This window comes from Protopterus annectens, chromosome 3.part0, assembly GCF_019279795.1.
Source record: "Protopterus annectens isolate FY-2018-M chromosome 3.part0, PAN1.0, whole genome shotgun sequence".
Classification (NCBI taxonomy): Eukaryota; Metazoa; Chordata; order Ceratodontiformes; family Protopteridae; genus Protopterus; species Protopterus annectens.
Window position 1 is genome coordinate 1710589822 of NC_056731.1, and position 25004 is coordinate 1710614825.

Sequence of the window (25004 nt, forward strand, 5' to 3'; positions counted from 1 at the left end):
GGCAACTCGGCACGTAAAAATCTACTGCCAATCATTAGCGCACCTGAGTTCCGCTGTGGCGACCCCTAACTGGGAAAAGCTGAAAGACATAAACAAACATACTTATATACATTTCCTATGCTGGGCACTGCTTACACCCACGCAAGCACAATCAGACTTGCTTACTGGTACTTATATATGTTTACTGCTGCTTATTTGTGCTTAAACCTGCTTACTAGTGCCTTATTCATTATGACAGTACCACTTTGATTGAATGAAATTTAGTTAAACATCTCATGGGATACTCATGTTCACATTTACATGTTATTATGTCGGTTTTACAGCAAAACGACATTCATTCCACATGGAAAATGATATGTGCTATAGTTGGACTCGAACCATGAATGTCTGTTCTGTAGGCAGATGCTCTAACCACTACACTATTGACATTTAAGTTGATTCTGCATGTTTTTCTCTATCTGAATGATTTTGATGTGTAAGCTACGCACGGCAGAGGGCAGCGACGAGCAAACACGCTGTGATTTATAGGTTCATAGGTTCATAGGTTCATACTAGGCTATCTGCCCAAGGGCATTTATAAGCCTAGCCCATAGTTATGTGGCTTTCGCCACCCCTTTAGTTTGAATAAAAACTATGCCTATCATTTTTCTGTGCCTCTGTCAAGCAGTGACACTGAAGTAATCCCTGGGGTATATCTGCGATCTCCCATCCATTGGTCAAGATTCCTCTTGAACAAGGCCAGCGAGGTGCTCTGCCTCACATGTACCGGGATTTTGTTCCACAGCATAGGGAGTCTCTGGGTGATGAATCTGTCCCTCCAGCACGTTCTATTTATAACCGTGTCAAGGTTTAAGTCTCCCGCCCTTGTGGTTCTGAGGGATCTAGATTTTTGAGGTGAAGCATATTCATCAAATCTGGGTTTGACATGGCCTTATATGTCAGGCACAGGTCACCTCTGAGCAAGCGGTATGAGACTGAATAGAGCTGGAGTTCTTTCAGTCGGGCAGCATAAGACATATTTTTGAGACCCTTTATCCTTTTGGTGAGGAACTTTTGGGGCCTTTGAAGCTGCAGCAGGTGTCTGGTCAGATACATTCGAGCGGGCATTGTACTCAATCATAGGTCTAATGAGTGATGAGTACAGGGGACGATGACCTCCCTTGATCTAGATGTGAATCCCTTCATGATCAGGTGGGCGATATAGAAGGTTTTCCTAACTACTTTAGCAACATGAGTGTCAAACGAAAGGCTACTGTCAACTTGGGTCCCCAGATCCCTGATGACTTCTTCTGTGCTCAGTGGATTGCCACCTATATGGTAGCTAGGGGTAACCTTGTTTTTCCCGAAGGGTATGACTATGCATTTTTTGGCGTTTAACTTCAGGCCATGGCTCTGGCACCAGTTATCCGTTTCTGTGAGGCCCTTCTGGAGGATATCTGTGTCAGATGTGTTTTCGACTATGGCGCCCAGTTTGCAGTCATCTGCAAACTTTGTCAGCCATAACCCTCCTGTGTTTGCTTGTACTTCAGAAAAGTAGATGCCGAACAAGAGTGGACCCAGGACTGAGCCCTGTGGGACACCACTTGTGACAGGCTTTGAGTCTGACATGGCTCCAGCAACTCTGACCCTGTGGGTTCTGTCACTTAGCCAGTTTGCAACCCATCTTGTGATGTATGGGTTTACATTCAAGCTGATGAGTTTTTCGATGATACCTGAGTGGGGTATTGTGTCGAAGGCCTTTGCCAGGTCGAGGTAGGCTGTATGGACTGCCTTTCCCTCATCAATGGCCTTGGTGACTGTCTCGAAAAAGTCAACCAAGTTTAAGAGGCAGGATCTGCCTTTGACAAAGCCAAACTGGGTTGGATCCAAAGTCTGCAAGTTCCCTATGTCTTTATTTATGAGTTCCATTATGATCCTCTCCATGGCTTTGCAGATAAGGCTTGTCAAGCTAATTTGCTTACACTTTCGATATTGCAGCAATACAAATGTAAAATAGGGACACGGGGAATCTAACTGTGAAAGTTCTAGGGATGGGGCTCAACATTCCACTACGTGCTTATGTGTTTACTACTTCAATTTTATTTCACTGTTCGTGGATACTCTTGTATGCTTAGCATACATTTCGGTATCCATGGACACTGAATAACTGGCTTACTATTAGGGGCGGGCTCTAATAGTAAGCATAGTAGATTGTGCAACTGTCGGGGAATTTTACGCCTCCGTAGAGCACTTGTACTGCACTGTTTCCTGTGTACGTCAAGGGTGCGGCGGCGTGCCCTCATAAATATTCATATGGCGCTGCTGCACCATCTGTAATGAGGACGCTCGGCGCAAGGCTAAAACCGTCCTTGCGCCAAGCTTCATGAATCCTGGGGAAATACTTTCATTCTTTAAATAATAAAATTTCATCTGACCACTACACTGAAAATATCTGAGTTAATTTAAATGTTTTAGATCATAATCATGTGTAAAAAACACCAATGACAATACAAAAGGAATTAAAATAATTATCGTAAAATTAATGCAATACACATCTAATATTTACATTTAAATATATTAAGAATATTAAACTTTTAAAAACATTTGATACCGATATGTTCATTCAAATATGGAAATCTATCTGCTTCTAAAGCAATCTTCAAATGTTTCTCCTTATTCAATTAAACTAAAAAGGTCTACTCCACAATTACTACCAATTAATTTGTCTAGAACAAAAAAATATTTTTAAAAAGCACACAAACAGTGGCATGTTTAGCCAAGGTATAATTTATGTCTTTGTTTTAATGGCTAAAATATATTCAAAAATTCTCTCTGCCAGCTTCTTATTAGTGTTACCTATATAAAAAGCTGGGCAGGAGACACAATATGCAAAATACACCACATTCATTGATTTACAAGTGCACCTGCTAGTATGCTCTAACACTCAGAGTGTCTCATAATTACTGAAACACTATTAGATATAAACCAACAATATTTATAAGATTGAGAACTATAAGTGTAACCACTCAATAATATTGGAAGTGTATGTAGCATTAGCAGATTGATTAAAAAAAGAAGACAAATTAATACATTTCTTATAAGTAAAATTAGAAATAGTACCAACTGTGCTGACTAAATCTCCTGTAACTACACACACACACACACACACACACACACACACACACACACACACACACACACACACACACACACACACACACACACACACACACACACACACACACGCACACACACACACTTGCACACACACATATATTTTTAACCAAAACTTTCTGAATTACAAAGAAGATAAATAAATATACCAAAAGAGCTTCTTATATATAAAAAATAGGACAAAACAATGGAACAGAAAACTCAAGAGCCAGTACTTTGCGCTTTCAGCCTTTAATTGTAGCAAGGACTTCATCTATGTGTGTATATATATGTTGTTGTTGTGTCTTTCGGCTTTTCCTGGTTAGGGGTCGCCACAGCGGAACTCTGGTCCGCTAATGATTAGTAGTAGATTTTTAGGTGACGAGTTGCTAACCCTGATGCACAACCTTCAACGAAGGTGCGCCCATTCACGCAAGTCTCCACTCAAAAGACGCTCTAGCTGAGAATCAAACCGGACAGCGTCTTATTGAGAGGCGACAACGCTACCACAGCACCACCACCGCAGTTTTATATATATATATATATATATATATATATATATATATATATATATATATATATATATATATATATATATATATATATATATATACACACACACACACACACACACACATGAAAAAATATATATATATATGTGTGTGTGTGTGTGTGTGTATATATATATATATATATATATATATATATATATATATATATATATATATATATATATATATATATATATATATATATATATATATAAAATGTGTATTTTTTTGTGTGTGTATATATATATTTATATGTATATATATATATATATATATATATATATATATATATATATATATATATATATATAAAGTAGACATATATATATATATATATATATATATATATATATATATATATATACACACACACACACACACACACACACACACACACACATATAAAAAGCAAACGTGCATAGTAATGGACATATTTTTCAGGCTATGAATAACAATGAACACTCATATTGTTTTCAATGGAAATTTTGCCAGCAGTTTTTTGCATGGGAACATGGTACAGTGGGGTAATGGAATTTGCTCTTACACTGCTATTGTACAATCTCAGAGTTGGGTATGGGGCTGAAGGGGGCCTTTACTGAAGCACATTTCCTTTACAAACCTTCTTAACTTCTTTATGTGTTTTTTTGTACAATGCAAAAATACATTCTCCTGTAAGCTGCATGGAGCATTTAATTTCAGCCCTAATATATTTTGCCAGCTCATAATAGTCAGTATAATGCATGACACATTTCAGATGCCCTGTGTTAATAACCTTATCTAAATGTTTAATGCATATACATTCTTGCTTTAGCTAATATGTGCTAACAAAATTGTACAGCTAAGAAAATCATTCATTTCAAAACATGCTATTAAAATTCAGGCCCTAAAAAGGTAACCTGGAGCTACAATGCTTTGGTTGCTACCTCTGAAATGGGCAAAAAATTGAGAATATGTACGATTACCCTGTGTGTCTGGTAATTTGTGTGTGTGCGTGTGCATGTGTATGAGTGCATAACACAGTATTTGTAAAATAAGATTGAAACACAAACATTAACATTGTGAAGAAAAAATGAATAATGATTGTGTGTAAAGATATATCCTACGTAACAACCAGCTTTCAAACAAAACAGTTGCACATCTTTGCAATAACAATATGTACCTTGAAACATTACTTAGCTACTTCTTTAGCCATTATGATTCAGAGTAATCTGTAATTTATATGTGCAAATATTGCTTCATCAGAGAAACGATGTTCAGCACTTTGTTTTATTATTACTTAACTTTCTGCAGCTCACACTATGCTCTGTTCACTCTTCCAGTGAGGAACTTATCTCTACAGGCAAAAAGAAAGTATTCTTAAACATATTTAATGACATCTAATGGCCTTCACTTGAAGAAAATCGTATGTAAAGTATTCTTAAACATATTTAATGACATCTAATGACCTTCACTTGAAGAAAATCGTATGTAAAGCAAGTAAAGTCAGTTTTCTTTTTCAGCTTGACTGTCTAACCACCAAGAAGGAAGCTCAAACCCCAAAAGCCCCTCTTATTGTGCAGTGTACAGTCAGAGAGTGATTGTATGACTTTCCAGCTTTTAAAATGTTTTAACAAAGCTTTCTTTTGTTACTTAAGCAAATGGTGAGAGAGCTCTCTAAAAAAAGATTTATGTTAACAGAAAATCACCAAAACATAAAAGTAAATATTAATGAGCCAATATGCATACAGAATATGGAAACTACTTAAATCAGTAGTATGGTGACTGTAATGCTGTATTTTTCAAACAAAAAATGTAAATTACTGTGAAACAGTACATTTCTACAAGAAGGTGCAAGTGATACTGCAGCGTCTTTAATGAATGCATTTAGTATCTTAGTGTGTTAGTAGGCATAGAAACGGAGTATAGTAGTTTCTTTTTTGGTCTGATCTACTTTGAGTTGAGAAAGTGCCAGTCTAGTGAACCACCCAGAACACCAGTCAACCTAGCTCCATGGCTCTGTTTGGAGATCAATGTCTTGCATTCTGTGCCATTAAGGACCAAACCTTTTATTTCTTGCACATCCATAAGACAAACAGCCCCAGAAACACTAGAACTAGAACAGAATTTCCACTAAAATATAAACAAAATACACAGGAGGGAAAGACATATTAGCTAATCCTTACCCTTTCGCTGGAACAAACTGCCCTTACATGTTAAACAGAGTAGCACGCTTGTATCCTTCAAGATAGAGCCTGATGGCTAGATGGGCATTGAATAGTTCATCCCTGGCCTGATATGCTTTGCTCTTCTACAAAGGGGAAGATACGGGCAAGGTGGAAATAATGCCATGACTTAACTTGCTTTGTAATTCCCATGACTGCATGATCCTTTGATCAGAGTTACTGAGTATTAGAATTAGACAGCGCAGGACTTGGTGGGGACCATTCCTGTTGTACTAAACCTATACAATGAGCACTACTTTTCTGACTCCCATCTTTACTCTTTGACAACTTTTGAATGGGACACTGCTGTTCATCTTCAATGGTGACCCATAAGTTACTTTTTCCCCTTTGTATTATATGAGTTACTAAGAGTCATAAGATATGCAAAGGTAGGCTTTGTAGATCAAAACACAGTCTTTATCATGCAGTTCATCTATAACTAGTCCTGGCCTTGATGCACAATGTTTTTGTGCTAGCAATTTAATCAAGATACACAAACTAATCAAGAACTGGATCTTAAGGAAAAGATAAGACCGACAAGATCTAAGAAAACAATTCTGGAAATAGTTAAAAGTATGACATTATCAAATACCAGCGTAACATAGAGATATGACTATGTAGGAAACAGCAAGGCTTGCAAGAAAATTAATCATGATGGTTAAGAACAGAGTTTCTCTCGGCCAAGAATAAATAGCAGTAAAAGTACCACACATAGTATTAACGAATCAATATATTTTTAAAGCTGGAAGACTGGGATAAAAAGCAACACATTTCTTTGATTCAGTATAGACTCAATAGTTAAAAAACAAAAATACACAGAGAAAAGCATATATTAAACATAGCCCATAATCAACAGTTACATAAGTGGATCCAGCAAGGCATGCTTGTTAAGTGGCTCATGTAAAATGCGTTCAAGATTAGCAATATATCCTAAAATGTATAATATACAAAAATATGACAGTACAATGAAGTTCCCTAAAATATTTTAAAATTTAATAACAAAACAATACCTCTGCATTGGACTGTATTGGTATTTTCTTCTTTAGCCCAATCTGGATGTAACTGAGAAAAAGAAAAAAACGTAAAACACTAAGTAAAATATTTATCACCAGGATCTGATATCGCATATAAAACTTGCACTTTATTAATTAATGAAGAGTTACATTATTTGATAGAAACTAATTGTGAACTTAAACAGGAAAATAAAGAAATGAAATATTAAGGGATACTCTTACATGAAATTGCAAAGAAATAGCAAGAATAAATTAGAAATTTTTTGGACAATATTAAAACAAATAATTGGAATAAGTTAGTATTTCTATAGAAGACTGATTTTAATGAAAATGGTTATTTTATTCAAATACTATAGATTACATAGACAACTTATTTAGTGCTTCTAAAGAACGTATTAAGAAATTTATTAAAATTAGTTTGAAGTTCCTTTGGCACTCCAACAAACCTAAAACAACTTTGGGACATCATGTATGAAAATAGAAAGAAGATGAAATAGGATTTCCTGATCTAGGAACTTATGTTACAGCCTCAGTTATTAAAACAGTAGCCTTATGGTTAATTTCAGACTATTCAGCCATTTGAAAAAAAAATGCTGGAAACAATTTGGTTAAATAAAGAAAAAATATCACTACACACCACCAGTCTTGGATAATAATATAAAATGGTTATTAACAGAATACTTATTTAAAAACATCAATACTGCAACTGATTCTACTTACATAAACAAAATTAAAACATTTGGAAAATGTATATATAAATACCCAAAGATAAAATCATGGGGTTTCATATTATTCCATTTATCATTTAGACCACAATGTACAGATAGTCTGAACTTTCAAAAAAATACTAAGCTTAAAAAATAGGGATTTGATCTTTCGGAATCAAATGCTAAGCTACTAAAGTGCTTAAAACAGATTTATAGGTTCATAGGTTCATAGGTTGGTACTAGGCTATTGGCCCTAGGGCCTATACAAGCCTAGCCATAACAATCCCCTGGTAATTTCTTCCCACACTATTTACTTCCCTGGACCCATCTTCCTTTTCATGGTCTATGGTAGAAAGCTAAACATGTTTTGGTCCATATATCCCTTAGGTACTGCTTTGAGCTCTTGCTCTTAAGACATATGTCAGATGTATGGTTAAATATGGGTACATATGATGTGGATATGGAAAACAGGCTTATAGTACAAATCAATATACATGTCTTGAATCTCTAAAGTTGACTTAATGTCACATATAATTAAAAAATAATAGGCACTCAATTCTTGATTTTCTAAACAATTTCAAAACAAATGGTGAGATAGGGGGATCAAATTAACTTCAAAATGTACAAAATATTTAAGAACTATAAAATTTGTAACAAAGATAAAGTATAGTTTTTTAAGAACTTACCATAACACTACATATCTGAGTAGATCACTGTTGTAGTATTGCTCACATGTGGGAGGTGTCTTATAAAGGGTACTATTGTCTAACCAGTGTACCAAAGCTAGGATGCCTCCTGTACCATATATCTGACATATGTCTAAACAGCAAGAGCTCAAAGCAGTACCTAAGGGATATATGGACCAAAAAATGTTCAGCTTTCTACCGTAGACCATGAAAAGGAAGAGGCAAAGAAGAATAGATAAGGAAAAAAAAATCAGCACAAAAATATGGGGAGAGGAACGTCAAGCTTGTCTACGTAGGCCAAAAATAGAAACTATATAGATACAAAACAAGGGGAAAGGAAGGAGGATGCCAATAATGCAACAGTGATTTACTCTGACATCTACTCATCTACTATTGTAGTAAGTTCTAACACAGCTGTACTGTGTCCTTCATTGATCATTGCTGCAATATTACCAACATAAGGAAAGACTCACAAACCTTTTTAGAATGTCTAGGAGGAGAATTGAGGAGAAGAAATGGAGACTAGAATTCCTTGGAGGTTTTAATCTAGTGAAGCCAATTCTTGTCTTGGAAAGGGCATCAATTTTATAATGTTTTTCAAAGGTGCGAATGGAAGACCAAATGGCAGCTTCTAGAATGTATTCTGAGTCCAGAGCTTGAAAAAGGCACCAGAAGAAACAACATCCCTGGCAGAGTGAATTTTGACCTGGCATGGAAGACATTTCCCAGTCTGCCAAAGCAAGTCTGCAGAGATGATACGATGATAAAAATAAATAGTCAAAGAAATCTAGTCTGTTTAGAAATAGGATAACCTAGCTATGTGTCCTGATAAGAAACAAATATCTAAGCCAATTTTCTAATAGCCTTAGTTTTGTCCAGATAAAGTCTGAGATGTCTGCAAATGTCTAAGGAATGCACAATTATGTGGATTAGGAAAGAAAGTAAATCAGTTAGCAATGATAAAATGATGAAAAGAAATAGGCAAGGAAATCCACCTAGAGCTGCTCCATTTAGAAATAGGTAACCTAGCTTTTTTGTCCTGAAAGAGACAAAATGCTGAGCCAATTTTCTAATAGCCTTAGTTTTGTCCAGATAACGTCTGAGATTTCTATGAATGTCTAAGGAATGCAAAATTCCTTTCTTCTTATTTTGAGGATTAGGAAAGAAAGTAAATGTTAATAATCTGGTTTAGAGATATGCCATAGACAAATGTAGGTAAAAAAGAAGTATTAATCCTAAGGGAAACCCTGTTTTTGTGAAAATGAGGAAACAAAGATAATGCATAAGGGCCTGCAATTCAGAGATTTTTTTTTTACTGAAGGAAGGGCTAAGAGCAAGAAGGCCTTCCTGATACAACATATTAGATAGGAGGAAGAAAAGTCTGGCTCAAAAGGAGGACTTAATTCAGGTCCCAAGGAGGAGGAATACATTTTTGTGGAGATTTGATATGAAGGATGCCTTTTAGGAACTGTCTGACTTCAAAACCTGCAGAAAGAGGTAGATCCAAGGGCAAGCAGGAGGAAATGGCTAATAGATGTGCTTTAATGGAATAACATCATCATCATCATCATCATCCCCTTTTTTCACATTTTCTACATGGGGTTGGGATGTCATGTCAGCTGTTGCCATCTTTCTCGATTTATAACTGATTTAATGGAATAATATGCCATTCCTAAATTATGAAGCTTACACAGATTGGAAAGAATAACAAGTGTACCCATATGTTAATGGTCCTGTTCTATCATTAGGCACCAAATAGAATATTTCTGCCATTTTCAAGCATAACATTTTATTTTAGTGGGTTTCTAGCCTCCAGTGGTACCTGCAGCATGTCCTCAGCAAATCAGTGCACGAATAGTATTAGAATCATATCATTCAAAACTGTCAAATTTAGAGTTTGCATGACTAAGTGAATAACAGAGCCCTTCTGTTAAGTGAGCAAATCCAGTGTGTGGGGTAACTTGTGGTAAAATGCATTTGGCTAGGTAGAAAAGAAGTGAGAATCAATCAAAACATAAAGTCATTCCCCTGTCCATGAGACTGACATGGTGTCCATTTTCCAAGCCTCAGGGAAAGCAGCTCTGGAGCAAAGTAGGCTGAGCTATCTGTTCAAAGTCATGATCAATTCCACTGATGGATAAACTGCAGGAGGAAGTCTCTGTTCAATATATATACATGAGGAACTGCCCCAGATTTGCTTTGGTAATTCACCACATTATTCATCTCTGACAGAATGTAAACTGCCTAATGGAAATGGTTGTATTTAATAGTATGTCCCAGCCTATCAAAGCAAGTATGCAGAGATGATAAGATTGTGGCCCTCCGTTTACTGATGTAACACATTACAGTAGTATTGTCTGCGAGAAGGCAGTGGGTTCTTGGTGACCAAAGATTAAGTAAAGGCTGAAGATCTAGGATCAGGGCTTTTATTTCCTTGACATGTATGTGGCTGTTTCTGTCCTGCCCTGATAATATGCCATGAACTTTTATGTTCACAGAAGGTCTGAAGCATCTGGCCAGGAGAGGAAATCAGAAAGGGCAGTCTTGGATTAGGTGTTATCTGGGTGATACACCATAGGAATTCCTTCTTCATGAAGGGAGACAGAGGAACTTGGAAGTTCAGGGGGTGGCAGTGCTATGCCAAAATAGAACTGAGGTATGACTGAATCTTCCTTGCTTCGACTACAGCTTAAGGTATTATTTGCATGGTTGAAGCCATGTACCCCAGGGCTCTCAATACCTGTCTTGCTGAGGTCAATTTTTCAGAAAAAGAGTGACTGGAAATAGAGATTAGAGACTGCATTTTGTACCCTGGAAGAAATGCAATCATGGAGATATTGTTCAGATGGCAACCTAGAAAAATAAGACCCTGAGAAGGCAGAAAGACATAAGTTTTCAAGTTCAGGGTGAAATCCAAGTGAAAAAGAAGGTCCATAGTGAACTTGAGATCTAGAAAAAGATTTCACTAGAAGAAGCCTGGAAAAAATCTTCCAAGTTGGATAGATATGTATTACCTGCACAACACTATGATAGGGGCCAGGCATTTGGTAAATACCCTTGGAGCTGTAGAAAGACCAAAGGGCAAATCAGGAAATTGAAAATGAAATTGAAAGCACAAGACCTTAAAAAACATTTTGTGATCTGGATGAATGGGAATATGAAGATAATCATCCTTAATGTCCAGAGAAACTAGGAAAGCTTATGGAAGAATCATAGAAGAGTTTGCAAAGACAGCATCTTGAATTCTGACACTCTTAAAAAGATATTGAGAACTGATGAATCCAGAATGGGTCTCCAGGACCAGAAAGAATCTTAAACAAGACCCTATTTTTGTTTGAGTCTATATTATAAAATAGAAGTCTTAAAACTTCAAATGTTATAATATCAAACCCATTCGATCGAAACACCATAAAATCGAACAGTCAGAATAGCAAATTTTTTCCAAGGGAAAAATGTTGCTGTTCCGACAAACATACACACAACACAAGCACACCAAAATAAATAATCCACACACATACACTTCCCAAAATCCTACACTAAACCATACATACACTACTAGCTATCCACTTACCTTAACCCAACCCTAACCCTAAGGACTCTAACTATCGCATACTCACCTTACCCACTCCTTAACCCTAAAGTCCCTATCGCACACTCAATTTACCCACTCCCTAACCCTAAGTTTCCTATCACACACTCACCTTCGTTCGCACACTTACCTTAACCCGGTCCGTAACATTCGCTCCACAGTCGAGGAATTAGCAAAGCTGCAGAAACAGCCCACTGAATACTTTCCCTAGGAAAGTATTCGATATTCTGCAGCTTCGCTATTTTCAGCATTCGGTGCATAGGGCTTGATATTATTACATTCGAAGTTTTAAGACTTTGCTGTTATAATATTGACCCTTTTCATTTAGGAGAAAGGGACCGTGTTTACAGTTGTATTGATGGTACAAATCTTGTAGAGTAGGTAAAACCAGGTGTCCTTGGTTTTGGAACACTAGAGGAATATTAGAGGGGCTTGAAGGAAGAATCCTGATTAGTTTTTAACCTTTCCCAATTATGCTGATGACCCATTGATCTGACGTTATTAGACTCCACACTGGAAGGAGTGAGAAAGTTTCCTTGAGACAGAAAGAAGGTATAGGTTGAGGTGGAAGAGGGGAAGAGGGGAGGCTAGAGAATGATAGTTGCAAACTGGCTGGCTTTTCTGAGAAGGAACCTTTAAATACCTTACAGTCTAATTTGGTTTCCTCTTGAAACTTCTTTTTTAGGAAATTTGTTGCCCTTCAGTTGTGATTTCTGGTCCTTTGTAAAAATGGACCATCTTTGGAAGGTATTTACAATGGAATTTCGGGATCGAGGATAGAAATATCTGTTTAAAATTCTGCATAATTTTACCCTTCTGTCTCTCTCCTGCAGGTTTTTAAAGATTTTAACAGCTGCAGGGCAAAAGAGATCTTTTTCCTGTCCAGAGGAGTATCCACTAAACTAGACTTGATGTTTTCTAGTAAAGACTGTAACCTTTACCAAGACAAACTCCTTAAAACAGATTCATTAGCAGCTGCTATACAAGATACATCAGTGGCATCATAACTGCATTTAACAGAGCGGCTGAACTGAGAAGAGGTAAAATGGATGACTTATTGTCTGACTCAGGAATATCTGTCACTATCTTATTCACATCATGCAGAACTGATAAAAGATACATAATTCAATGTACTTAGTTGTTTATGGCATAGAAAGAAAATGTAGAAGTGTAGACTTTCTTTCTGTACCAATCCACAGACATAGTATCCTTTTTATTAGATAATGCATGAGTAGATGTGAGTAGATTAGTGGGATTGTCAGATTCTATAGATGTTACTGCTGGATCTAGGGAAGGATTATTGTAAAGAAACATATGTGTCAGGGACTTTACAGAACCAGTTTTTTGGAAGCTGAAATTTGAGACTCTGTGTTTAAACAAGCTGCAGCAAAGGTATCCTTTAAGGCCTCTAACAGAGGAGGAACTGCAGAAGGTTTGTGAACACCCACATATAATAAGTCATAATACTGCCTTTGCATGTCAAAACATTTGTTTATCCTCCCATTGAAAATTAGAGATTATTTCAGTTCTATGTCCCCAAAGAAAAGCTCCTCAAGGGCAGAATCAGGAGTAATCATATACTCACCCTCTAACTCAAACACTTCAATAGAATGGATCTTAGAAGAATAGGTCAAGGATTCCACCTGTGACTTAGAGTCCTCTTCTTCCGAAAAAGACTCCCTAAGCCCTTATGAGGAGAAGAAGGAGAATAAAAATCTGAGGAGACTTTACAGACAGAATAGTCTCGAAAAGCCCGTGTAAAAATCATGCCACTACTTTTGAGGGTCCCTAGGAGTAGAAGGAACAAAAGAAGTCTGTCTAACTTGTTGATTCTTCTTCTTATGAGCATCTTCATAAATGTATCAGGGAGGATTTACACCTCAGTAATGGTACAGGTAACTTCCTCTTGGATTAAGCTCTGTGGCGTGCAATAACTGTGCAATGCTATTAAGACTTGAGGTATGCCCTCTGGTCTCTCAGAGATGATCAGCCATGTTTCCCCTTCCTGGCCAAATCAACTTGGATATGCTGGAGTGTCTACATGGTACACTTTATTGGCCTCCAATGGGATCGTGACAGTGAGAGCAGCAAATAACACTGGACAATATTTGATCTCATCAAGTGTCATAGCAGAGACATCCAGGTCACACCATACAACAGAAGCTTCAGAAGGCTTCAGCTTCTTGAGCTTCTTACACAGCTACTGAGGTACACCTGACTGGGGAGATTCACAGGCCATCCTTGTACACATGAACTCCTTTATTCTTTGGTTTTCTAAGTACATATCAAGAGAAGCTAAGAAACTTCTCAAGGTTTAAGGAACAAGGGACTTGCAAACGGAATACTCTTTATAGCTATATTTAAGGTCTAGTCAAAATAAGCACTTAGTGTTTACCTATTCTTGCATGACTTCTGCCCCCCCACAGTCACATTTACTCTTCATTATTGACATGAAAGAATATAACTTTTCTGTCAAAAATTAAAGGAAGCAGAAATCTTCCTCAATTGGGATACCTACCTACCCAGTCACAATGAAAACTGACACAGGCTATACATCTGACAAACTTTAGCAAAAACATGGCCATTCAGGACGGTAGCAAGAAAGTTCAGAAGATTTTTGCACTCATAAATACCTTATATACCACTTCACACTGTCATGCTTGGTCATAAAGTGTGACAGGAAGGCACCATGTTTTGGTATACTGGCTAGACAAGCAGTGTCCTTACCAGGAGTCTTCCCATATGTTTGCAATATTACAATAGTAATCAATGATGTACATATATTGGGATTATACTCTCAAACTGAGCAGCTCAACTTTAACTATAATAGATAAAAAAAGAAGTTATGTACTCACCATAACGTTCCATCTGAGTAGTTCTACTTCATTTGTCTTCAACCTGTGGGATATGGATCCGTATCGGATCCGAGCCGGCAACTTTACTAGCATTAGCTGTGAGCTCCAAACTCCTCCCCTTACCCATAATACACCTCTACTGCCTTCCATCCCCAGATTGACTTTGCTGAACCTTATACTGATAACCTGACCTGAAAAAGTACTTGTAACCTATAACTACAGTCCGAAGGCTGTTCATATGCCAAGGTCCGGGGGAAGGAGGGGGACGGTTGAAAACAAATGAAGTAGAGCTACTCAGATGGAACATTATGGTGAGTACATAACTTCTTTGTCTAAAGTAGTTTACTTCATTTGGTCTTCAACCTGTGGGACAGAGTCCCCAACTACTACACTCCTGGGAGGCCCTCATAGAAAGATATTCCGGAGCACCACGGAACCAAAGGATGCTCTCCTTCTGGACGGTAAATCCAATTTGTAATGAGAAATAAACGTATGAGATGAGGACCAAGTAGCTGCAGAACAAATATCATCCAAAGACACTCTAGACCAAAAGGCCGCAGACGTAGCCATGAACCTAGTAGAATGAGCTTTCACCTGACCTGGAGGAGATATGCCTCTGTCCTTATAGACCTGAAGGATGCATGAAGAAATCCATATAGCAATAGTGACCCTGGAGACAGGTTTCCCCAAAAAGGATTTATAGAAAGACACAAACAATTGATCAGATTTACGGAAATTTTTAGTCCTGTGTAAATAGAATCGTAACTGTCTATGAACATCCAACATGTGGAGTTTGTATTCCATCTTGTTAGAGAAATTAGGAAATATCACAGGCAAATTGATGGTCTGATTGATACTGACTGACGATGCCACCTTAGGAAGAAAGGATGGACTGGTTCGAAGGGACACCCTATCTTTGTGAAAAATCATGTAAGGAACTTTGATGGACAAGGCCTATAATTCTGAAACCCTTTTGGCAGAGGTAATAGCCACCAGAAAAGCTGTTTTCCAAGATAAATATTTCAGATCTGCTGTTGTGGCAGGCTCGAAAGGTGGAATGATCAAAGCTTGAAGGACCACAGTAAGGTCCCATGGGGGAACAGAATCTTTGACCAGGGGCGTAGCAAAAAGGTGCCTTTAATAAAGGCTTTACACAGTCTGGAAGAAGCTAAAGAGGCAGAATTCTCGCCCACATGAAAATGAGAGATGGCAGCCAACTGAACCTTGACAGTAGAAGAACTAGTGCCATGTTGAAAAATATCAGCTAGAAAATCAAGAATGGTGGAAATAGTAGCCCCAAAAGGGTCTAAATGCCTTTGAGAGGCCCAAAGGGAAAAACGTTTCCACTTGCGGTGATAAACTTTCCTGGTCGAAGACGTATGAGCAGCCACCAAAATAGATCTAACTGAGGAAGATAATCCAGGAGTCCTAGCAATCATGGGAACTGGACCAGCCAAGCTGTGAGCTTCAAACTGTCCAGATTCGGATGAGGCACCCATGAAGGTTGTGAAATTAGACCCTGAATGGGATCCAGGATCCAAGGCGGAGCCAGAAGGTGAGACCAAAGGAAGGGAAACCATACCTGGCGAGGCCAGAATGGGGCAATGAGGATCACTTGCTCCTCAGTTGACGAGCTTTCTGTAGAAACCTCGGAATAAGAGGTACTGGTGGGTAAGCATACAGAAGACTGGGAGGCCAAGCTGCACTTCGCACTGGAAGGAGATTCGAAGAGATTGCAGTAAGGTTGACCCCACTTGCTGAAGATCTGTTCCGCTACTGAAAGATTCAGAAACCACTCATAAGGCATCATAATGGTCTGACTTAGCCTGTCCGCTAGGATGTTGGACCATCCCAGAATGTGCATTGCGATGAGAAAGTAACCACACTCTTATGGCCTTGCGACAAAGGGGGGTAAGATCTGGTCCCTCCCTGTTTGTTGATATACCAGACAACTGACATGCTGTCTGACTGAATTACAATCGTTTCCAGAGGAAGAAAGGCATGAAGGGCCTGCAACGCTAGAAGGACCGCCCTCATCTCTAGAACTTTTATGTGCAAGCTGGTCTCTATAGGGGACCACAGGCCTTGGACTGTCCTGCCCGAACAATGCCCCCCCACCCAAGTTGGGAGGTGTCTGTGGTCACTGTGGCTTGGGCCAGGGCTGGAACAAAGGGTCGTCCCTCCAAAATGTTCAGAGAACACATCCACCATAAGAGAGATGACCGACAGACTTGACTGAGTTGAATCAGATATGCCAATGGTAGTTCCAACAGGGACCATTGTACAGCTAGAGTCCACTGTAGAATTCTCATGGTCACTGCCATAGAGCCTAAGGGCCTCAACACCAATTCTGTTGTAGGGAGATGAGAGTGGTAGATCAGGGAGGCATGTACCCTCAGGTTTTGAACTCTCTCCGAGGTCAGGAAGATTTTGCACTGGAGAGTATCTATCCTGGCATCAATGTAGTCTATCACCTGTACAGGATCTAGGAGAGATTTGGGTGCATTGATTGTGATAACCAAATGCAGGGCAAGAGTCAGGAAACAGTCCATGGTTTGGGAGAGTGGGAGCAGTTAGGAGCCAATCGTCCAGGTACAGATAGGCCTGAATCCCCTGAAGCCTCAGGTGAGCCGCTACCACTGCCATAATGTTGGTAAACACCCTGGGGGCTGTGTTGAGACCAAAGGGAAGGGCTTGAAATTGGTAATGTTTGACTCCTAGCTGGAAGCGGAGGAACCTCCTGGAGCTTCTGTGCATTTTTTTGTGAGAGTAAACATCCTGGAAGTCTAACGAGCACATCCAGTCGCTCTCTTGCAGGTATGGCATGATGGACTGTAATGTGACCATCCGGATCTTCTCTTTGGAAACTGACAGGTTCAGGGTAGAAAGGTCCATAATGGGCCTTAAGTCCCTATTTTCTTTGGCACCAAAAAGACCATGGAGTAGAAGCCCAATCCAGACTGATCTGGGGGGGCGGTTTCGATGACTCATTTTAATAGCAGCTTGGAAATTTCCTGTGCTGCTGCCTCCCTTTGCATGGGTGGTACATCCGGGAGGTGTCTGGGAGATTTGGGGGAACCCACAAAGGGGATGGGATACAGTATCCTCTGGATATGATCTGTAGCACCCAGCAGTCTGTTGTTATGGACTCCCATACCACTAGGTGCAAGGACAATCATCCCCCAACTGGCTCCAGAGTAGAGCAGTCGGGCAAACCCTCAGGGTAGCTGCCCGGGTCTGTCCAAGAATGGTTCTCGAGACCCAAAATTCCTCAGACCCCTCTGCCTCTGGGCCAGTGTTCATTCTGTCCCCCTCTGCCTCTGGAGGCAGAAGAGCCCTGAGTGTCCCAGGAATACTGTGACTTCTGGAACCACATCTTCTTTTGCCCCCTCTGGTTCCAGGAAAATGACATTTGAGGGTACGAGAAGCAGATCCCGATGGAAGACAGTGTCTTCCCATCCTTCTTACTCTGGACTGCTGTCTCTTTTATGGTCTTACCAAAGAGAGTAGAGCAGTCATAAGGGGCATTGGCAAAGGACGCCTTGAAAGATTCCAAAAATTGACATAACAAGAGTCAGACATTGCACCTCATGGACATACCGGACCCAGCTGCTCTAGCCGCTCCTTCTGTAGCATGTGAAAGGAGTCGTATGGACATGTTGGAGATGGCTTTCAAAGTGGCCATCCTCACAGAAAATGAAGCCTTGTCCTCCTGCAACATGGACTTGGGGGGAGATTCCACCAGCTCCTTTACCAGGTTGCGTTGGAGTCTGGTGACATGGGCCAGGTAGTTCAGCGCCCTAATCGAAAAGGTAGGTGAAATGTAAACCCGCTTTCCTAGGTGGCCCATCATCCTTGACTCTTGGTCAGGAGGATGAACTGAGGAACTCTCCTGGGCAAGTTCCTTCTTTGTGGCTGCTGCTTCCACCATAGCATCTACGGGGAAGCCCTTGTTCCATGCAGGTCTGTCTATGGGGTGGGGCTTAACATTTTAGCGGGTCTTTTTGGAATTGGTTCCATGGTGTCTGGTTCCTTCCATGCCTGCGAGGTGACCAGATCCACCAAAGGATCTGCAGGAGTGGACACCCAGGAAGTAGATGGACCATGTTGAAAGCCTCCAGGAACACGGACTTATGAGAAGAAGGCTTGGGGATAGAACAACCTCCCCATTTGTGCAGGATTTCCATGATGTCTCCAAAAGAGACATCCTTGGGAGGTGACCTAGAGGAACCTTCTCCATCATCCAAGTCCATATCCTCAGTGAGGGACTCAAGGGAGTCCAAGTGCCTCCTCTTGCATGTATACTTGCGGGGTACCTCTCTGGTGGAGCTCTCTGGGGGGAACTCACAAGCCATTTGTTCCATCTGGGGCTCCTCGAGCATGAGCTGTCCCTCTAGTAAAATGATGGGGACTGTAGGAAGAGCTGAGGGGGTCTGGGTGGAATCCAAGGGGGCAGCCAGGGGTCTCGACCCAGTGGAGAGAACCCTTTCTACCACATTGAAAGCTAAAGGAGAGCGAACCTCCTGAGAAACCAATTAGGAGGCCGGTCTCCCCGGATCCAACATGAGAATCGAAGCTGGGCCTGAAGTGGATGGAGCTCCGAGGGAGGGAACTTGGCCCAACAAAGGCAGAGCCAGTGAAAAAATGTCCAAACCCTCAGATCCGACACCCAAGCACCGGCTCTGACAGCAGCTCGGATTTGAGCTAGTCAGATCCGAAATGCTCCAGACAGCTTTGGTGTCGAGGAAGCAGGTACCATGAGTGCCGACCCCCTGACCAATGCCATCCCTGGATCTGAATACTCCAAACCCGATCGATGGATTGGAGAAGGAAATATCGGCTGGAAAAAAGGAAGCGAGCTCCCCCCTCCTGAGGGAGAGGGGGCTGGCAAGACCCCCATCTGGATCTGAGTACAGATGAACCTCCTCATCATTTTATCCATATCAACCTCAGACAAAGACCAGGTGGACCTCGACGATGCCACAGACTCTGACCTGGCAGGTCAGGGCACTGAGGCCCTAGAAGCTGAACGTGTCTCCTCTGGCTCCAGGGATAACCTCAGAGATTGGAGCAGAGGGGAGTCATGGATCTGTAAAGATTTCACAGGTGAAGGGAGGTCCAGAGACCTCTTTTGCTTTTCCCTCACTTTCGACTCTCTCTCTCCTTCTCTCTGCTCCTTTTCTGTTCTGCTTCCACAGGCTTTTGAACAGGAGGTTGAGTCCCAGCCTGGGAAGGAGGAGAAGCCAGGGGAAGAGAGGAAGGAGAGGCGGCCACAGCAGCCACTCTGACCAAAGCCAGAGATGAGAAAACAGTCTCTGAAGGGGGAAGAAGGCCTTTGAGGGCCAACTTGGCCTTTCTATCTTTAATGGTGTGGGAGTTGAAGCCCGCACGTATACTGCAGTCCACACTCTGATGAGTCATGCACAAGCACATAACACACAGAGTGTGGCCATCCGCAGGGGATAATTTATGGCAACACACAGAGTGTGGCCATCCTCAGGGGATAATTTATGGCCACACTCAGTGCAACATTTGAAAATAGGCTTGTCAGCCATTCTATCAGAAGAGAGAAAAAGTTTAAAGAAAAAAATTATCTCCTTCTCTCTGATAGCACCCACTCATCATACTCACACACAGAAACACAGGGGGGGGGGGCAACAAATGCACACAACTATTCAAACTAAGCTAACTACCCAAAAACACTATAACTGGATGTACCAAGTGAGGGGGGGGGGACCTATTCTACCATTACCTAACAATTTTTAAAGAAAATAAATAGTTTAAAGGTTTTTTACGCACTTGAAAAGTTGGAGCTCAAGAGATCACCATGCATAAGCTATTCACAGCAAACAAGATCTGGGGATAGAAGGCAGTGGAGGTGTATTACGGGTAAGGGGAGGAGTTTGGAGCTCGGAGCTGATTCTAGTAAAGTCGCAGAAGTAGACATATATATATATATATATATATATATATATATATATATGTGTGTGTGTGTGTGTGTGTATATATAGCAAATTTCACTAATTTGACATGTCATTATACCAAAAATATTTAATATAACCACACAAAAAAATGAAAATGTTCAAAACAAAAAATAATGTTTTTTTCAGGTTTCAAGCCCCCTTGCACCCCAACACACTCACTAAATAGAAAAAGGAAAACTCCTTACCTCACCATTAGGGATCTCACACTAACTGATAACTAAGCCAGCAACTTAGTCTATTAGTAAATCAAACACAACCCATAATACAAATTTATACTCACATATACACACCCATGCATGTGCACACGCGCGCGCACACACACACACACACACACACACACACACACACACACACACACACACAGATAGATAAATATATATGTATATATAGACAGACAGATCTGTCTCTCCAGCAAGTTCTGTTGATGTCACATTCCAGGTTAAGGTCCTTTGAGTGAGTGACCCGTGTGCCATTTGACTTGCAAATGTGCAGCATTTCCATCAAAGCTGGGTCAGAGATTGCTCTATATGCAAGGCACAGGTCACCTCTGAGCAGTCTGTATGACACAGAGTAAAGTGACAATGATTTCAGTCTGTCATCATTAGACAGATCTTGAAGACCCTGAATTTTCTTCACAAGGAACCTTTGTGGTCTCTCCAATTGCTGCAGGTATTTGGAAAGGAACATACTAAAGGGAGAATTGTACTCTATTATTGGCCTGATGAGGGAAGAGTACAGGGGGGTTATAACCTCTTTTTCCAGGCGGCAACCCCCTTACTTATGAGATGAGCAATATAAAATGCCCTTCTTACAACTGTGGAGACATAGTTATTAAAGTTAAGGTTGCTGTCAATGTGTGTGCCCATATCTCTCACCACTGACTGTGTGCTTAGGTATTGGGTATTGCTATTGATGTGGTAGCTTGCAGGAGACCAATTGGCATAATGGTTAAGGTCTTTTCCTCCCATGCACAAGGTACAAGGCTCAATACTGACCTCTGACCAATGCCTGTTTGGAGTTTGCTTGTTCTTCCTCTGTCTGTGTGGGGTGTCTCCCACATCTGAAAAAACATGCTGAGTGTTTCCATCACAAACTCACCGATGAATGGAGCTGTGGGCAGCAGCACAGATTCTACATGGTGCACTATAGGGGCAAGAGTTGTACAGACCAACCACTTTGGGCATCTACTGTGGTGCGCAGTATCCACAAGATAGGAGAATACAGATCACAGAATGTGTGCTGTGGCAGGGCTAGCCACTCAACGGTGTAAAATATGGCTCTAGGTGATTTGGCCATGTTGACTAATGTTGCCAAAATGGGCATGGATAGTTACTGGTGATAAGTGGGTTGAGGACCCGGCCTATTCTGACCTATGCCAGGGACCCTTGCTAATAGTGGGAGGGGTATATCTGCCCCGATTGGCTAGTATGTGTCCACCATAAAGCCCAGCAGCCCTGGTTCAATAAGCTACTGGTCAGCTGGTGTCTAGCTGTCCAGCCTGAGTTACCTGGGAATCTGGGATAGTTCTGTTCAGTGAAAGCTGGATGTAAAATCAACCAACTACATGAATTGAAAATTGCTACGCATGAACTCAGAATTGCTACACTTAATGTAGGTTCACTGACAGGATCCAGCTTAGAAGTGGATGACATGATGATATGGAGGAGGCTGGACATCCTATGTATCCAAGAGATGAGATGGAAGGGCAGTGCAGCAAAGCCACTTGGCTTGTGTTGCAGACTTTACTACTCAGGAGGGAGACAGGCTAGAAATGGTGTAGGAATTGTGGTGAGAGAGAGAAGCTTCAGAAGGCAGTGAGGGATATCATCAGAATTAATGACAGACTCATGCCAATCAGATTCCAGTGTTAGGACTACAGAAAAGAAGCTAGTGGTGGAATGCAGAAGTCCAGGAAGTCAACAAAAGAAAGGAGTGTAGGAAAGGTGGGAGAGAGAAAAGTCTGACCAGGCTAGGAAGGACTACTGGTTGGCTAACAAAGAAGCTAAGAAAGAAGCTGCAATTGCAAAGAAAAGGGCATCAGAGGCACTCTACCAACTTCTGGAAGATGACTCAATAAGTGGCACAAAGAAACTACATCAGGTTGCAAGGCAAAGACAGAAAGATAAAGAGGATAATCAGACACCCTTCATAAGGGATGCCAGCAACAACCTGCTCACCAGTCTACATGACATCAAAGGCAGTTGGAAGGAGTATTTTATTTTATTTATTTATTTAGAAATCCCAGAACAGTCCACGAACCAGGCAAATAACATAAATGTCCAAGCATATAAAATTAACACTGTTTATTCAAGATGGTAAGTGCTTTCATGGTTAGCTTCATCAGACCATACAAAACGAAATAACCACAGGTAATTTAAATACATTATGACAACCAATCAAAACTTAACTTGGTTGTTATAATGCCTGGTCCGTGGACTGCTCTGGGATTTTTTATTACTAGTGCTTGTGTTTGAGTTACTTTGGGCAGTCCTACATTTATCCTTTGCGATACGGTACTTTACTGTGTAGCCGTTTTACTTATTTATTTATTTGACATTTGTTAACCAGGTTGGTCCAACTGATCCAGTGGCCCATTTTCAGTGGAGACTTGAGGAGAAAAGTTCCAATATATAGAAATACAGTATGATAAGCATATTTGAAGTACAACACAATTGTAGAGGTCTTATGTACTAAAAATGGTAAATAGCAAATGGAAACTATAGTATATAAAGCAAATAGAAAAAAATCAATACACAGTTATAATACAAGTACATTGAAAACATTTTTTGACTATTTCAAGTACATTTATAATTACAGCACAAATCTTAGAAGTCTTATGAAGTATTTAAATCAAATAGCAAATAGAAAATATAGTACCTAAAGCAAATAGAAAAAAATCAATACACAGCTATAATACAAATACAGAGAAGATATTTAAAGTAGTAATGATATGTATACATATTTACATGGGATGTAGTGGTTAAGAATTTGGGTCTAAAGTGTAGTAAAACTATGTGTTAAGAAGGAAGAATAGGAAACAATGGAGTGAGGTGAATGTGTAATAAAATAGTGGTAGTGCATTAGTGAGAGAAGAATTAGGTAGGGTCATGACAGGAGCAGGACTTTGAGTTAAATAGGAGTAGTCTAATTTCCTTTTTGAAATGACTAGGGTGGGGGATGGATCTTCTGGCTAGGGAGAGTTTTTTCCAGGCTTGGGCTACAGAGCATTTATACAGTAATTTTCCAGTCTTTTTGTTAGGTTTATAAATATTGAGAAGTTGCTGATTGGCAGTATGGAGGGGACGAGTGGGGTGTAATATGAAACAAGGTAGGAGAGAGAAGAGCAGGAAGATGGTGTATATAGTATTCAGTGAGTATTTCAGCAACTTCTGAATGAGGAAAAGCCCACAGCAGCTGTACTGCAGCAGAAAAGTACAGTTGTGTACACTTACCATAAATGTAGATGGTTGAGTGTATTCACTGTTGTAATCATTACATTTGGGTTATCTGCTTGCAGGTAACCCTCAGTCAGCCTGATTAACAAAGTCTTGGGTCCTGTGTCAGTTGCTGTCCCTTCTTCCATGACGTCAGGTAGTCAGGGGTATAAAACATGCAGCCGACGCCATTACATCAGTTTTTCTTGCCCCAGATCTCAGGTGCCCCCCTAATGGGAAGCAATTAAATATAAAATTACAATGATATACCTCCAACAAAAAAAACAAATACACCAAAAAGGCTTTTCAGCATAGTAAAGGAAAGTAGAGGTACAGCAAAAAGTAGTTAGGGGGCTGGAGGGAGGGTAACCAGGACTGCAACAGTGAATACACTCAAACATCTACATTTATGGTAAGTGTACACAACTGTACTATGTTCTTCATGTTTCACTGTTGCAGTCATAACATTTGGGTAGATTCCCAAAGCTATGGTTGGGAGGAGGAATTTAGATAGCATTAGGACCAGCTATAAGGCCCTGCAAGACTGCAGTGGCAAAGCCAGATCTAGATTTAGAGAAAATTGGCAAATGATAATGCTTGGTGAAAGTATGTACAGAACTCCAGCTAGCAGCTTCTAGGATGTCCCTGGTAGGGACGCCTCTGAGAAAGGCTAGAGGTAGATGCAGCCCTAGTGTAGTGAGGTCTGATCCCCTGGGGGATAGGTTTCCCATGGTGCTTATAGCAGAAATTAATGCAATGGCCTATCCATTTAGAAATGGTTTGCTTTGAAATAGCCTTCCCCTCTGCCCCTGCAGCAAATGGCACCAGCAGTTGTTCAGATTTCCTTTGAGG

The 25004-nt window shown here is 40.3% G+C and overlaps 1 protein-coding gene across 2 annotated transcripts in view; it reads right to left on the reverse strand.

The window, feature by feature from the left end:
- The window catches only part of DCDC2 (doublecortin domain containing 2), a 1207165-nt gene that overhangs the window by 1057329 nt on the left and 124832 nt on the right, over positions 1 to 25004 (reverse strand). For both annotated transcript variants that reach the window (XM_044065744.1, XM_044065743.1), the window contains exon 2: positions 6895 to 6946. In XM_044065744.1, coding sequence (XP_043921679.1) covers positions 6895 to 6946 — 52 coding nt within the window. The remainder of the gene's footprint in view (positions 1 to 6894; positions 6947 to 25004) is intronic.